The sequence below is a fragment of the Malaclemys terrapin genome, chromosome 6, assembly GCF_027887155.1.
Source record: "Malaclemys terrapin pileata isolate rMalTer1 chromosome 6, rMalTer1.hap1, whole genome shotgun sequence".
Taxonomy (NCBI): Eukaryota; Metazoa; Chordata; order Testudines; family Emydidae; genus Malaclemys; species Malaclemys terrapin.
The window spans coordinates 134,151,509-134,167,712 of NC_071510.1; the positions used below are offsets into that span (position 1 = coordinate 134,151,509).

Here is a 16,204-nt window from a genome sequence, read left to right on the forward strand (position 1 = left end):
GCTACCTGCTCAGTGTCTCCCCACTGGCACTATCTGCTCCTGGGTCCCCCCTCAGACCCACAAGCTGTACACGCAGCTGAACAAAGCAGAGCTCAGATTAACTTGCTGTAACCCTCATTTTCTCCTACTCCCCATGCCCAGCTGTTGTCATATGTTGTGGCCTTTAACAGGCTAATCACCTCAGGGCAGGACGTGGTTATTGCCTTTGAAGCACTCTGCTCACCCCAGTGCCACTGAAACAAAAGCCTATGCTGAAAATGCAGCTTTCCTCCCCTCCCCGATCTCCCTATGGTGCAGGCTCCCAGAAGCCCCTCTAGCTTCTGCTGGCAGCTGCTCTCCCATTTTACCCTCCACTCCCAAATCTGTATAGGTGCTGGTCCAGGGGGGCTCTCCAAGCAGCCACAGGTCCAATGAGATTAAATGGCTCCTCTGTTCCTCTGACTTCCCTAGGGAAGCTGCATCTACCACCTGCCCCGCTGCAGAGGCCCCTCTCTTACCATGTCACTCTTGCTGTGGGCCCCGCTGCCTTCAGTGCTGGGGCTTCAGCTCGGCATAGGAGCCATTTGAGGGGTGGGAAGAAAACTGCAGGGCAAAGCAGAGGCACAATGTCAGGTGATCAATGGCAGCCCCCCACCCCCCATCACACACACACAACCCCCTCTGCCATCCCACACTGGGGACCTCCCCACCAAAGCCCTGCAGAGCCCTGTGCTATTCATGCCCAGAGGGTCTCACACCATCTGCTCTCCAGGAGTGAGGAAGCCCGAAACCTTGTAGTTCCCAGTGAATATATCCTTGATCCAGAGGCCACATAACCACAGGGCATGGAAAACAAGAAGCCTGGAAAACCTGCATCAGGGAGGAGACCACTGCCTTCCACTTGCAGGGAGCCCTCTTCCCCACTTGGTCCCCAGGCAAAGAGCTTCTAACTCACCTACAGACGCTCTGGACAGACAGTGTTTGCTGCGGTGGCCAACAGATACAGGGTGGATGGACAGAACCCGCCAGCCTTCTTACCTGCTGGATTTCCCACATTGCCAATCGTATGGAGGGGTAGAGGCGAGGAATGGCCCGTCTGGCCACCCCAGCCTCACATGGGCTCGGCTCCGCCCCCTCCTTGCCTGGGCTCAGCTGCTGCTCTTGGCATTTCTCTGATTTCATGAACCGCCTGTGCTTGAGAACAGCAGTTGCTCCTGCATGCTGGATGGGGCTGACAGCAGGTGCCCCATTAAGATCAGCCTGTTCTTTTTGAGGCTGCTTCTCCCCATCTGCTGGGCCTGGGGCCAGGGTGTGGAATTTCAACTCCTCATAATCAGAGTCCCCATCACCTTTCTGAAGGAAAAAGGGCAGAATTCAGAAGACACGGAGATCCACAGCTAGCTGCAGGAGTCTCCAAGTCAGCAGCCAGAAGTAAAATGCCCAGATGCAGCAGTCCCCAGGAGTGCCCAGCTATGGGAGTGCCCCTGCCTCCAGAACATCAATGAGGGGCTTGGGATGCAATGCAGCTGTGAGAGCCGCTCCCCAGGATGGTAACTGGGGGGCAGGGACATAATGCGCAGCTCGTAGAGATGCCCTGGGATGGCCAAGGATGCAATGGGAGCATCCCTCTTCCCCACCAAAATACTAACCTGTATTGCTGTGCCTAGCTTAGTGGTTCTCAACCTATTTACCATTATGGGCCGCATAGGCAGCTCTCTATGTTTTGTGTGGGCCGCAGCCACACAATATATATACTACCTGTATGGCCTTGAGGATGTCATGTGGGCCGCAGCTGTTCTGCTGACTGGGCCGTGGATCAAGAACCACTGGCCTAGCTGCTAGAGCTCCCTAGTGAATAAAGGTAGGAGGGGTCTGGGCTGCCTGACCAGTTGGTAAAGTACTGGACATTTCCTATGGGAACACAAAGCAATACTACCATCGGGACAATTCCATTAGCTCAGTGGGCACAGTCTGAGTCCTCCCACCCTTTGCCCATAAGGCACAACTGGAGTCCACAACACCCACCTGCTCACAGGTCACAGTCAACGTCTCCATGAAGGGCTGGATTCCCACAGTTCGATGGTATTGGACCAGCGCGGTGAGCGAGGTGTGAGCTCGGTCCTCCCCCAGGATCACGTAGCGTGCATTGGGCTGCATCTCAATCATGTAATGTCTGCAGCGGCTCTCACCCCTACAGAACCAGACAGACTCACTGCTCTGGGCCCCAGAACCTCTCCAGGCCTTTCTTAGCAGCAGCATCTGCATTAGAGATGTGCCTAGAAGCCCGAGCTGAGATCAAGGCCCTACTGCTCTGGGTGCTGCTTAGACACTAGTGAGAGATTGTCCCTGCCCTGGATTTACACTAAATAAACCAATGCTGGGAGGGGAAACAGAGGCACAGAGAGGGGAAGTGACTTCCCCAAGGTCACAGCAGGGAGGTGACAGAGCCAGGAACAGAATCCGGGTCTCCCAACTCCCAGTCCACAGCATGAGATATGGTAACACAACATTTTGATTAAAAAACCCCAGAATGGTACAAAATCAACAGGGCACACATTAAATGTATTAAAAACTGGCTGACAGGTCTCAGAATGTACCTGTAAACAAGGGAAATCTGAGACTTGGAAGAAGAAAGATGTGTAGGATGGAAAGGGAAGGGAAGCCAAGGTAAGAGAGACAGTCGTGTGGTATTCTGTCAGTTTTCTCTTGGACGTAATTGGCAAGAACCTGAGTAGAGAGAGAAGCAGAGGCACAAGTACGGGAGAGTTTGAAGAATGAGTGAAAAGTGGTGGAAAGATGGCTGGAATTTTGGGCTTGGAACTCAATTAACTTGGAGATGTAGAATTGTTTCGCTAGGAAGATGGCAGAACTGAAAGAGGAAAGAATGAATTGGTAATTGATGAAGTCAGCCTGGTCATGGGATTTCCACCAAAGACACTTCGCTGCATGAGAACAGGAACAGAGGGAGCAGATGTTGGGACCATGTTATGATCATCTAGTCTGACCTCTTGTATAACACAGGCCTGAGAACCTCACCCAGTGATTCATCTATCCAGCAAAGAGCTTCTGGGTGAGCTACAGCACAATCTTTTAAAAGAGAGAGTCTTAATTTAAAGACTCCAACTGATGGAGGATCTGTCACATCCTTAGGTAAGTTGTTACAATAGTTAATCATCTTCACTGGTAAACAACTGCACCTTATTTGCAGTCTGAATTTAGCTTCCAGGCATTGGATCATGTTATCCCTTTGTCTGCTAGATAGAAAAGCCCTCTGTGCCGCTGGCAGACCAGATACCAGCTCATGCCAAGGCCCCTAGGCCTCACTGAACACTGACAAAAGCATAGCTGGAAACCAGTCTGGCTCACCTGTGTGTTGCATTGTTAAAACTGGGCAGGGGGAACAAAGCAGAAGCCCAAGGGCTTCAGCCCTAGGCAGGGGGCCTGAGCCTAAGTCTCACCATCCCTGGCTGAAGCAATCGGCTTTGGCCCCAGGCGGTGGGGCTCAGGCTTTGGCCCCGGGCCCCAGCAAGTCTAAGCCAGCCCCATTAAAATGGGGTCGCGGCCCATTTTGGGGTCCTGACCCACAGTTTGAGAACTGCTGTTATAAGCCATTTGATTTGGCACCACACAATGTTTTTATTACAAAACTAGAATCTTAATTAATCGCAGTTAACTCACGCGATTAACTCAAAAAAATTAACCGTGATTAATCGCACTGTTAAATAATAGAATGCCCAACTGAAATTTATTAAATTTTTTGATGTTTTTCTACATTTTCAAATATCGATTTCAATTACAACACAGAATACAAAGTGTACAGTGTTCACTTTATATTATTTTTGATTACAAATATTTGCACTTAAAAATGATAAACAAAAGTAGTACACCTCTACCCCGATATAATGCGACCCGATACAATGCGGTAAAGCAGCGGGGAGCCCCGGGCTCTTTAAATCTCCACCCGACCCCACTGCCGGAGTTCTGGTGGTGATTTAAAGGGCCCGGGGCTCCCTGCAGCGGCTGGAGCACCAGGCCCTTTAAATCACTGCTGGGGAAGCCAGCCCAGTCCGGCCCACCGGACCGGACCCAATATAACGTGGACTCACCTATAAGGTGGTGAGATTTTTTGGTTCCCGAGGACCGTGTTATATTGGGGTAGAGGTGTATTTTTCAATTCACCTCCTACAAGTACTGTAGTGCAATCTCTATCATGAAAGTGCAACTTCAAATGTAGTTTTTTTGTTACATATCTGCACTCAAAAACAAAACAATGTAAAACTTTAGAGCCTACAAGTCCACTCAGTCCTACTCCTCGTTCAGCCAATCGCGAAGAGAATTTATGGGAGATGCTGCTGCCTACTTCTTAAGTACGTCACCTGAAAGTGAGAACAGGCTTTCGCATGGCACTGTTGTAGCTAGCGTCGCAAGACATTTACATTCTGGATGTGCTAAAGATTCATATGCTTCTTCATGCTTTGGCCATCATTCCAGAGGACATGTGTGACGAACTGGGACTGTTCTTGCTGGGGTGTGGGAATGCTGACAGGGGAGTGTGACTAGGATGGTCTGCATCGGGGGATGGGAGTCGGCCCAAGGGAACATACCTGAGCTTGTAACATGAGAACCCAGGAGGGGATTGGAGGTCAGGTGACTCCGGGGCCCGGGAAACTGAACAAAGGCTGTGGGAGGGGTCGCGGAAGGCAGAGTGCTGGAAGCAGGCTGGAAGGAGGCTGGAGAGATGGCTGGGAGGCAGAGATGGCTCTGACCCCCCAAAGGGGGGTGGGCTGGCATGCCCTGGGACCCCAAGCTGGACCTAACTGAGGGGGGGCCCTGTTGTCTGTGCCTGCAAGACCTGTCTTGGACTGTATTCCTGTCATCCAAATAAACCTTCTGCTCTACTGGCTGGCTGAGAGTCATGGTGAATCGCAGGAAGCCGGGGGTGCAGGGCCCTGAGTCCCCCAATACTCCGTGACAACTGGTGGCAGCGGCGGGATCTACTGCACCCCGTGGACGGCGCTTCCTGCAGTAAGTGACTGGGGAGCAGTAAAACGAAGGGGGATTGACGGGGACCAGGCCGGCTGAAGAGTGGGAGAGAGACGGTTATTACCCCTGGGAGTGTGTGACCAGCGAGAAGGACTTTTGCAGTAACAGGGTCCCCCGGGGGGATCGCAGCGAGTGGTCCCAGGGGCGGAGGAGTCTGCAGCTCGACCCTGGCAGAGAGGCGGTGACCTCGAGAAGGGCTGGCACACTAGGGGTCCCCCTGGGAACTGTGGGGAGCTGTGAGCACACAGGCCGGTGAGTGGCCAGCAGGAAGATGTATGCCAAGCGGCTTAAGAGCGACCTGGTGGAGCTGTGCAAGCAGAGGCGGCTGCGCATTGGGAGGCTCACCAAAGCACAGCTCATTGCCCGGCTGGAGGAGGAAGATCGCGCGAATGAACTGATCCCTGTGTCTCAGGGAAGCAGCCTGGCAAATGCAGCGCAGGCCCCAGTGTCTGTCCCAGCTGGGAGTGGTCAGCAGGCTGCTGAGGGCTTCCCGAGACCCCTCCTTCCTATGCCTAAGGGAAGGGTGGGGAGGAGCCCAGCAAATACCGAAGGCGCCGTGGCTCCCCCGGCCAGCAGGGGACCCTCCCGGCGACGTTCGGCATCCGGGGAGCGGAATTGGCTGGAATGGGAGAAAGAGCTAAAACTGAGAGAGCTGGAGGATCGTGAACAACAGAGACAGCATGAAGAGAGACAGCATCAGCGTGAAGAGAGACAGCGTCAGCAGAAACGGGAGGAGAATGAGAGACAGAGACAGGAGAATGAGAGACAGCGTCAGCATGACCTGGAACTGGCGAGATTGAAGGGCAGCGAACCCCCGGCTGCGGTGAGTGAGGGGGGACCCAGGACTGCACGGAGCTTTGATAAGTGCATCATGGCCCCATACAAGGAGGGGGAGGACATGGATGACTTCCTGGAGGCCTTTGAGACGGCCTGCGAGCTGCACCGGGTTGACCCCGCGGACAGACTCCGGGTCCTTACCCCCTTACTGGACCCCAAAGCCGTGGCATTGTACCGCCAACTGTCTCTCTTCATGCTGTCTCTGTTGTTCACGATCCTCCAGCTCTCTCAGTTTTAGCTCTTTCTCCCATTCCAGCCAATTCCGCTCCCCGGATGCCGAACGTCGACGGGAGGATCCTCTGCTGGCCGGCGAGCTTCGCCGGGAGGGTCCCCTGCTGGCCGGGGGGGCCACGGCGCCTTCGGTATTTGCTGGGCTCCTCCCCACCCTTCCCTTAGGCATAGGAAGGAGGGGTCTCGGGAAGCCCTCAGCAGCCTGCTGACCACTCCCAGCTGGGACAGACACTGGGGCCTGCGCTGCATTTGCCAGGCTGCTTCCCTGAGACACAGGGATCAGTTCATTCGCGCGATCTTCCTCCTCCAGCCGGGCAATGAGCTGTGCTTTGGTGAGCCTCCCAATGCGCAGCCGCCTCTGCTTGCACAGCTCCACCAGGTCGCTCTTAAGCCGCTTGGCATACATCTTCCTGCTGGCCACTCACCGGCCTGTGTGCTCACAGCTCCCCACAGTTCCCAGGGGGACCCCTAGTGTGCCAGCCCTTCTCGAGGTCACCGCCTCTCTGCCAGGGTCGAGCTGCAGACTCCTCCGCCCCTGGGACCACTCGCTGCGATCCCCCCGGGGGACCCTGTTACTGCAAAAGTCCTTCTCGCTGGTCACACACTCCCAGGGGTAATAACCGTCTCTCTCCCACTCTTCAGCCGGCCTGGTCCCCGTCAATCCCCCTTCGTTTTACTGCTCCCCAGTCACTTACTGCAGGAAGCGCCGTCCACGGGGTGCAGTAGATCCCGCCGCTGCCACCAGTTGTCACGGAGTATTGGGGGACTCAGGGCCCTGCACCCCCGGCTTCCTGTGATTCACCATGACTCTCAGCCAGCCAGTAGAGCAGAAGGTTTATTTGGATGACAGGAATACAGTCCAAGACAGGTCTTGCAGGCACAGACAACAGGGCCCCCCCTCAGTTAGGTCCAGCTTGGGGTCCCAGGGCATGCCAGCCCACCCCCCTTTGGGGGGTCAGAGCCATCTCTGCCTCCCAGCCATCTCTCCAGCCTCCTTCCAGCCTGCTTCCAGCACTCTGCCTTCCGCGACCCCTCCCACAGCCTTTGTTCAGTTTCCCGGGCCCCGGAGTCACCTGACCTCCAATCCCCTCCTGGGTTCTCATGTTACAAGCTCAGGTATGTTCCCTTGGGCCGACTCCCATCCCCCGATGCAGACCATCCTAGTCACACTCCCCTGTCAGCATTCCCACACCCCAGCAAGAACAGTCCCAGTTCGTCACAACATGCTTCCATGCTGATGACAGTCGTTAAAAAAATTATGCGTTAATTACATTTATGACTGAACTCCTTGAGGAAAATTGCATGCCTACTGCTCTGTTTTACCCACATTCTGCCATATATTTCATGTTATAGCAGTCTCGGATGATGACCTAGCACAGGTTGTTCGTTTTAAGAACACTTTCACTGCAAATTTGACAAAATGCAAAGAAGATACCAATGTGAAATTTCTAAAGATAGCTACAGCCCTCAACCCAAGATTTAAGAATCTGAAGGGCCTTTCAAAATCTGAGAGGGACGGGGTGTGGCCCATGCTTTCAGAAGTCTTAAAAGAGCAACACTCTGATGCAGAAACTACAGAACCCAAACCACCAAAAAAGAAAATCAACCTTCTGCTAGTGGCATCTGATTTAGATGATGAAAATGAACATGCATTGGTCCGCACTGCTCTGGATCGTTATCAAGCAGAACCCGTCATCTGCATGGACACTTGTCCACTGGAATGGTGGTTGAGACATCAAGGGACATATGAATCTTTAGTGCATCTGGCATGTAAATATCTTGTGATGTCGGTGTGACGTTGCACTCTATATGATTTTATGAAAGTATGCTGATGTGTGAATATAATGGAACAAATATGCTTCATGCAAAAGGTATCTTGTAAGATATCATTACAAATCTTATACTCTACTGAGTGTGGTCATCCTATTTGTATAAATGTATTACTCTTGAATCTGAAACTAGAAATATGAAATATAACTCTGAGGGCCTATTGTAATTATGCAAAGTGTGGGCCATTAATGGTGGTTTGGAATCTTGATGGCTCCCATCAACCAGGACAATTGTCTGTAGATGGCTCTGTTTTTACTTGTAAGTCTTTCTGTATACATGTGTACTGGCAAGTGGGTAATAAAGTCTTACAGTGACATGTGATCATGTCACCTGAACTGGAATCCATCTTTAACCTGGTGCTTTTCTATTTAGAAGGGGTGGGGACCGAGAGCGACAAAAGATTCCCACCTTGTGCCAAATCTATATAAGGGGGTAGAACAGAACAAAGGGGGCTGCAATCATGAGAAATCCCCTAGCTACCACGGGAGCTGGAGCAAAGATTGTACCAGGGGAAAGGATTGTGCCCAGATTAGGAAGGCATCCAGTCTGTGATAGAACCATAGAATATCAGGATTGGAAGGGACCTCAGGAGGTCATCTAGTCCAACCCCCTGCTCAAAGCAGGACCAATCCCCAACTAAATCATTCCAGCCAGGGCTTTGTCAAGCCTGATCTTAAAAACCTCTAAGGAAGGAGATTCCACCACCTCCCTAGGTAACTCATTCCAGTACTTCACCACCCTCCCAGTGAAAAAGTTTTTCCTAATATCCAATCTAAACCTCCCCAACTGCAACTTGAGACCATTACTCCTTGCTTATTGAAACATCTCTGAGGGTGAGATTTTAATCTGTATTCAGCTTTCTTACTGTATTAGGCATAGACTTGTGTGTTTTATTTTATTTTGTTTGGTAATTCACTTTGTTTTGTCTGTTACTACTTGGAACCACTTAAATCCTACTTTCTGTATTTAATAAAATAACTTTTTAATTTATTAATTAACCCAGAGTATGTATTATTATTAATATTAATCTCTCTATCAGTGTTATAGAGGGCGAACAATTTATGAGTTTACCCTGTATAAGCTTTATACAGGGTAAAACTGATTTATTTGGGGTTTGGACCCCATTGGGAGTTGGGCATCTGAGTGTTAAAGACAGGAACACTTCTTAAGCTGCTTTCAATTAAGTCTGCAGCTTTGGGGCACGTGGTTCAGACCCTGGGTCTGTGTTGGAGCAGACTGGCGGGTCTGGCTCAACAGGACAGCGTGCTGGAGTCCCAGGATGGCAGGGAAAGCAGGGGTGGAAGTAGTCTTGGCACATCAGTTGGCAGCCCCAAAGGGGTTTCTGTGATCCAACCCATCACAGTTGGCTACAACAGTGCCGTGCGAATGCCTGTTCTCACTTTCTGGTGACACTGTAAATAAGAAGAGGGCAGCATTATGTCCTGTAAATGTAAACAAACTTGTCTGTCTGAGTGATTGGCTGAATGAGAAGTAGGACTGAGTGGACTTGTAGGCGCTCACGTTTTACAAAATGTTTTATTTTTGAATGCAGGTTGTTGTTCTTTTACATAATTCTACATTTGTAAGTTTAACTTTCATGATGAAGAAGAGAGAGGAGACAGGAAGACCTTTCATTCTGTCCACCACTGCCATGAGTAACTGGACGGACCTTCAGAATGGTTTCGTTCTCTCGATATAGAAGGCTAGCGCTCTGCGGACATCCAGTGAGTGAAGTCTCTGCTCCCTAGTGATGGAATGCGGCTTAGGGTAGAATATAGGGAGGAAGATGTCCTGGTTGATGTGAAATTGAGACACACCCTTTGAGAGAAAAGCCAGGTGAGGCCTGAGTTGAACCTTGTCCTTATGGAATACAGTGTAAGGGGACTCTGATGTTAGGGCCCTGAGCTCTCACACCCTCCTAGCTGAGGTTATCGCTACCAGAAACACCACGCTGAATGAGAGAGAGAGATGGGAGCACATCGCCAAGGGCTCAAATGGCAATCCCGTAAATCTGGAAAGGACCAGATTGAGGTCCCAAGCTGGGATAGGCTGTCAGATCTGCGGGTATAGCCTGTTGAGACCTTTAAGGAAACGGCTGACCATCGGATTCGCAAAGACCGAGCAGCCCTCTGTGCCTGGGTGGAAAGCAGAGATGGCGGCCAAGTGAACCCTTCCTGATAACATGGACAGCTCCTGCTGCTTTAAGATGGAGAAGATAATCCGGTGTAAGTGGCACCGAGGCGAGTGTCGGGGACGAGAGAATCATAGAATATCAGAGTTGGAAGGGACTTCAAGAGCTCATCTAGTCCAACCCCCTGCTCAAAGCAGGACCAATTCCCAGCTAAATCATCCCAGCCAGGGCTTTGTCAAGCCGGGCCTTAAAAACCTCCAAGGAAGGAGACTCCACCACCTCCCTAGGTAACGCATTCCAGTGTTTCACCACCCTCCTAGTGAAATAGTTTTTCCTGATATCCAACCTGGACCTCCCCCACTGCAACTTGAGACCATTGCTCCTTGTTCTGTCATCTGCCACCACTGAGAACAGCCGAGCTCCATCCTCTTTGGAACCCCCCTTCAGGTAGTTGAAGGCTGCTATCAAATCCCCCCTCATTCTTCTCTTCTGGAGACTAAACAATCCCAGTTCCCTCAGCCTCTCCTCATAAGTCATGTGCTCCAGACCCCTAATCATTTTTGTTGCCCTCCGCTGGACTCTTTCCAATTTTTCCACAGCCTTCTTGTAGTGTGGGGCCCAAAACTGGACACAGTATTCCAGATGAGGCCTCACCAATGTCGAATAAAGGGGAACGATCACGTTCCTCGATCTGCTGGCAATGCCCCTACTTATACAGCCCAAAATGCCGTTAGCCTTCTTGGCAACAAGAGCACACTGTTGACTCATATCCAGCTTCTAGTCCACTGTGACCCCTAGGTCCTTTTCTGCAGAACTGCTACCTAGCCATTCGGTCCCTAGTCTGTAGCAGTGCATGGGATTCTTCCGTCCTAAGTGCAGGACTCTGCACTTGTCCTTGTTGAACCTCATAGGTTTTTTTCGGCCCAATCCTCTAATTTGTCTAGGTCCCTCTGTATCCGATCCCTACCCTCTAGTGTATCTACCATGCCTCCTAGTTTAGTGTCATCTGCAGACTTGCTGAGAGTGCAGTCCACACCATCCTCCAGATCATTAATAAAGATATTAAACAAAACCGGCCCCAGGACCGACCCTTGGGGCACTCCGCTTGAAACCGGCTGCCAACTAGACATGGAGCCATTGATCACTACCCGTTGACCCCGACGATCTAGCCAGCTTTCTATCCACCTTACAGTCCATTCATCCAGCCCATACTTCTTTAACTTGGCGGCAAGAATAGTGTGGGAGACCGTATCAAAAGCTTTGCTAAAGTCAAGGAATAACACATCCACTGCTTTCCCCTCATCCACAGAGCCAGTTATCTCATCATAGAAGGCAATTAGGTTAGTCAGGCACGACTTCCCCTTCGTGAATCCATGCTGACTGTTCCTGATCACTTTCCTCTCCTCTAAATGTTTCATAATTGATTCCTTGAGGACCTGCTCCATGATTTTTCCAGGGACTGGAAGAGAGGTGCTGCTCCGACCAGACTGAAAATCTCTTCCACTTGGCAAGGTAGGTAGCTCTTGTGGAAGGTTTTCTGCTGCCAAGGAGAACTTGTCTGGCTTGATCAGAGCAGGAGAGCTCCTCTGCGTTCAGCCATGGAGCTTCCACGCTATGAGGTGGAGCAACTCAAGGTTTGGATGTTGGAGGCAGCCGTGATCCTGCATTATTAGGTCTGGGAAGAGTGGCAGGGTGACTGGGGTTTCCACGGACATTTCCAGGAGTGATGTGTACCAGTGCTGGCGGGGTCACGCTGGAGTTATCAATATCACCAAAGCTTGGTCCCTGTGAATCTTGAGGAGCCTTGTGAACGAGAGGGACAGGTGGGAACGCATATAGGAGGAGGAACGCATCTGCGATGGAGCCCGGGCTGTGACTCAGGAAGGAGCAGAATCGCTGACACTTCCTGTTGCATCACGTAGCGAACAGGTCTATTTGGGGAAAGCCCCACTGATGGAAAATTGATTTTACTACTTCTGGGCGAAGGGACCACTTGTGGCCGTGAAACGACCTGCTGAGATGGTCCGCCAGCTCGTTCTGTATTCCAGAGAGGTACGATGCTTGCAGGTGTGTCGAGCGCTCTACACAGAAGTCCCACAGCATGAGGGCTTCCTGGCACCGGAGAGAGGAGCATGCACCCCCGTTTGTGGATGTAAAACATTGCCGTGGTGTTGTCTGTCAGGACTGATACACATCTCCCTGCTAGGTGGACTCTGAAAGTCTGGCATGCCAGGCACGCCGCTCTCAGCTCCCTGACACTGATGTGTAGAGCGAGATCCACCTGAGACCAGAGGCCTTGTGTTCTGAGATCTCCCAAATGTGCCCCCCAGCCCAAGTCTGACGCGTCTGTCACTAAGGAGAGGGATGGCTGAGGGCTGGTGAAGGGGATCTCTGGATCTACTATCTGTGGGTCAAGCCATCACAGGAGGGAGTTGAGTACCAGGTGATGCAGGGTTATAATCCTGTCCAAACTGTCCCGGACTGGCCAACATACTGATGCTAGCCACTACTGAAGTGGTCGAAGTCTGAGTCTAGCATGCTGTACTACATAGGTACAAGCCGCCAGGTGTCCCAGGAGCTTCAGGCAATTCCTTGCTGTGGTGTAGGGGAACTGCCTGAGACCCCGTATGATGTTGCCCAGGAACCGAAACCTCGCTTCCGGAAGGTATGCCCTGGCTTGTGTCTGCCCCTATAAACTCTATCCTCTGAACAGGGGACAGCGTTGATTTCCCTTTGTTTAGAAGGAGACCCAGTTCAACATTGCTTGCGCAGAGATGAAGGACGGCAAAGCCACTGATGCGGACCTGGACCTTGATCCTTGGATTTGTCCCTGGCTCTGATGATATGCCCAGGGTGTCCAGAAGGTTGCCACTGCAGTGGCCAAAGCGCCAGACAGGGCTGGCAGTCACGGCAGGACCTGGAGCCTCTGCTCCTGGTCCTATTGGAGCGGTAGGATTGCGCCTCCGAGGTTTCCGAGAAGGACCACCACGGAGCAGTGGTACTCTGCGGTGCCGGCGAGCGGTGCCGAGAAAGAGGGGACTGGTACGGCTCCCCCCACTTGGGTGGACTGTGCCAGGGAGAGGGGCGCTGGAGATGGAGATCGGTGCACCATCATTGCCGGCTTGCCCCTTGATGGGAACAGGGGCCGGGCGGTCACCGGCGACTTGTCTTTCCTTTGTGGGGAGGATGGTGCCATGAGGCATATAAGGTCTTGAGCCGCTCAAACACCTCTGGCATTGAGGGGAGCTGGAGCTGTCCACCAGGACGATCTGGAGAGCAATGAGGGTTCGGACTTGACTGTACCTGGGGGGGAGGGAGAAGGAAGGGGAGGCAGGAGTTGACGAGACCCTAGGAGGCGGAGGAGCTAAGACCCAAATCGGGTCTCCCTGCTGCAGGCTCCTTGGGCTTGGAGGGGGAGAGCGACTTCTCTCCGGCCTTTTCTTTTTCTGGGGCACCGGGGACTGAGACCGGTGCCTGACAGACGACTGTCTATGGGCGGAGCCATGGCAGTGCCATGACTCCCTGGGGTCCTTCCTCGGTACCAGCTCATGCACCGTCGGTGCTGGGTGTGGGTTCTGCCGACCCCGGGTCGGATAGCGGTCGGAGTGTCGCCTCCATTAGAAGGATCTTGAGTCTTTGATCTCGGTCTTTCAAGGTCCTAGGGTGGAATCCTTTGCAAATTCTGCACTTCTCCTTCTGGTGGCTCTCTCCAAGGCACCGCAGACAGGAAGAGTGCGCGTCGCTCTTAAGCATAAACTTTCCACAGTCCTCACAGAACTTGAACCCTGGGGACCGGGGCATACCCTGGAACCGGGAAAACTTTGTTGAGGGGGGACCCCCAAAAGAAAACTTAAGTGCTACTAGAACTATCAACTATTAACTAACTAAACTAACTAGCTAACACTAGAAGCTATAAACATGAAGAGTGGACACTGCCCAAACGCGCTTGCAAAGCAAGACAACAGTTTGTTCCAGCTAGCCGTCACCGGCGGTAAGAAGGAACTAAGGGAGTGGCGGGTCGGCAGGGCTTTATATTGGGCATCAGGAAAGCACGACTCCAGGGGGCGCCCAGGCCAACCCTACAGATGCTTCTAAGGGAAAAATCTTCTGGCTGGCACACACACACCTGATTGGAATTGACATGAACAAGCACTCGAAGAAGCTAGGTTCTTTTTGCTGCTTGGACTCTCAGGGTATGTCTACACTGCAATTAAAACCCACGGTTGGCCCATGCCCACTAACTCAGGCTCAAGCTAAGGGTCTGTTTAATTGTGGTGTAGACATCTGGGCTCAGGCTGGAGCTAGGCTGCAGGACCTTGAGAGCTGGGAGAGTCCCAGAGATTGGGCTGCAGCCCGAGCCCGAACATCTACACCGCAGTTAAACAGACCCTTAGCCTGAGCTCCGCAAACCCTAGTCCACTGGCACGGGCCAGTCACGGGTGTCTAATTGCAGTGTAGACATACAGTAACTCCTCACTTAACATCGTCCCGGTTAATGTTTCATTGTTACATCACTGATCTATTAGAGAACATGCTTGTTTAAAGTGCACAATGCTCCCTTATAACGTTGTTTGGCAGCCGCCTGCTTTGTCCACTGCTTGCAGGAAGAGCAGCCCGTTGGAGCTAGCTGGTGGGGGCTTGGGACCAGGTGGGTCGGCAGCCCCCCATTACCTCCCCTAAGTTCCCTGTGTGGCAGCCACCCAGCAGGCTATCAATTGCCGGGCAGTTCAGCTGTCCCTCCCCCCACTGCTGTGTGCTGCTCCCGCCCTCTGCCTTGGAGCTGCTCCTGGGAGCCTCCTGCTTGCTGTGCAAGGGGTGGGGAAGAAGGGTGCTAATGTCAGGGTGTCCCTTGCCCCACTCCTGCCCCCCGCTCCTGTACCCCATCTCCACAGAGGTGGGGGGAACACGACAGGACTCAGGATGAAGGGAGCTTGCTGGCAGCAGCTGCTCTCTCAGCTGTTGATCTACTTAAAAAGGCAATGTACTTAGGGTACGTCTTCACTTACCGGAGGGTCCGGCGGCAGGCAATCGATGTTCTGGGATCGATTTATTGCGTCTGGTTAAGACGCGATAAATCGATCCCGGATCGATCCCGGAAGTGCTCGCCGTCGACGCCGGTACTCCAGCTTGGCGAGAGGAGTACGCGGCATCGACGGGGGAGCCTCCCTGCCGCATCTGGACCCGCGGTAAGTTTGGACTAAGGTACTTCGAATTCAGCTACGTTATTAACGTAGCTGAATTTGCGTACCTTAGTCCGAAGTGGGGACTTAGTGGGGACCAGGCCTTAGAGTGGGTCACCATACTTAAAGGGGCAATGTGCGTCTCTCTCACACACACACGCACCCCCCAGCACTTTGGAAAGTGGAGGGAGTGGTGCATTCCAGTGGGATAGCGTGGCTTCATCATCACATTCAGTTTCTGCAGTGAACGTTTGCAGCCACTGCCATGCGTCTATTGTGTCTCCTCCCTCCATTCATGCTGCCTTGTAGAGTGTGAGACTAGATTAACAACGTGTTAACCCTTGAGGGCTCAGCCGAGTGCTAGTTCATCATTTAGCAGCAAGGCATTCCCTGGGAAATGTCTCACCCTCTGACTTCACCACCTCAACCAAGCTTCACAATCATCATTGCTGTGTAAACTATTAACTTGTTTGTTTAAAACTTATAGAGTGTGTGTGTGCGCGCATATATATGTGAAAAAATTTTGTATGGTGAAAAAATTTTCCATGGAACCTAACACTCCCCCCCCCACACACACACATTTACATTAATTCTTATGGGGAAATTGGATTCGCTTAACACCGTTTCGCTTAAAGTAGCATTTTTCAGGAACATAACTACAATGTTAAGTGAGGAGTTACTGTACCTGTAGGGCCAAAATTCATTAAGCATAAGCAAAAGATCTCCATCTGTTTTGCCTGGATTAGCCCTAAAGGACATACGGAGTCTGCTTATTATAGATGTTTCCATTGTCTTTAGAAATCTAAGACTGTAATTTACTCGTGTGTGTATATGTTACCTGCTTTAACCTTGTAAATAACTCATTTCTTTTCTTAGGTAATACATTTTTAGTTAGGTTATTACAGAATTGGCTACTAGCATTGTCTTTGGTAAGTGACCTGCAGTGCAATTGACCTCAGGTAAGTGACTGGTC

The 16,204-nt window shown here is 51.8% G+C and overlaps 1 protein-coding gene across 1 annotated transcript in view; it reads right to left on the reverse strand.

The window, feature by feature from the left end:
* The window catches only part of LOC128839162 (myosin-IIIb-like), a 127,541-nt gene that overhangs the window by 5,421 nt on the left and 105,916 nt on the right, over nucleotides 1-16,204 (reverse strand). The window contains exons 27-29 of the mRNA XM_054031895.1: nucleotides 2,005-2,170; nucleotides 1,018-1,332; nucleotides 498-582 (exon numbers count right to left, since the gene is read on the reverse strand). Coding sequence (XP_053887870.1) covers nucleotides 529-582; nucleotides 1,018-1,332; nucleotides 2,005-2,170 — 535 coding nt within the window. The 3' untranslated portion in view covers nucleotides 498-528. The remainder of the gene's footprint in view (nucleotides 1-497; nucleotides 583-1,017; nucleotides 1,333-2,004; nucleotides 2,171-16,204) is intronic.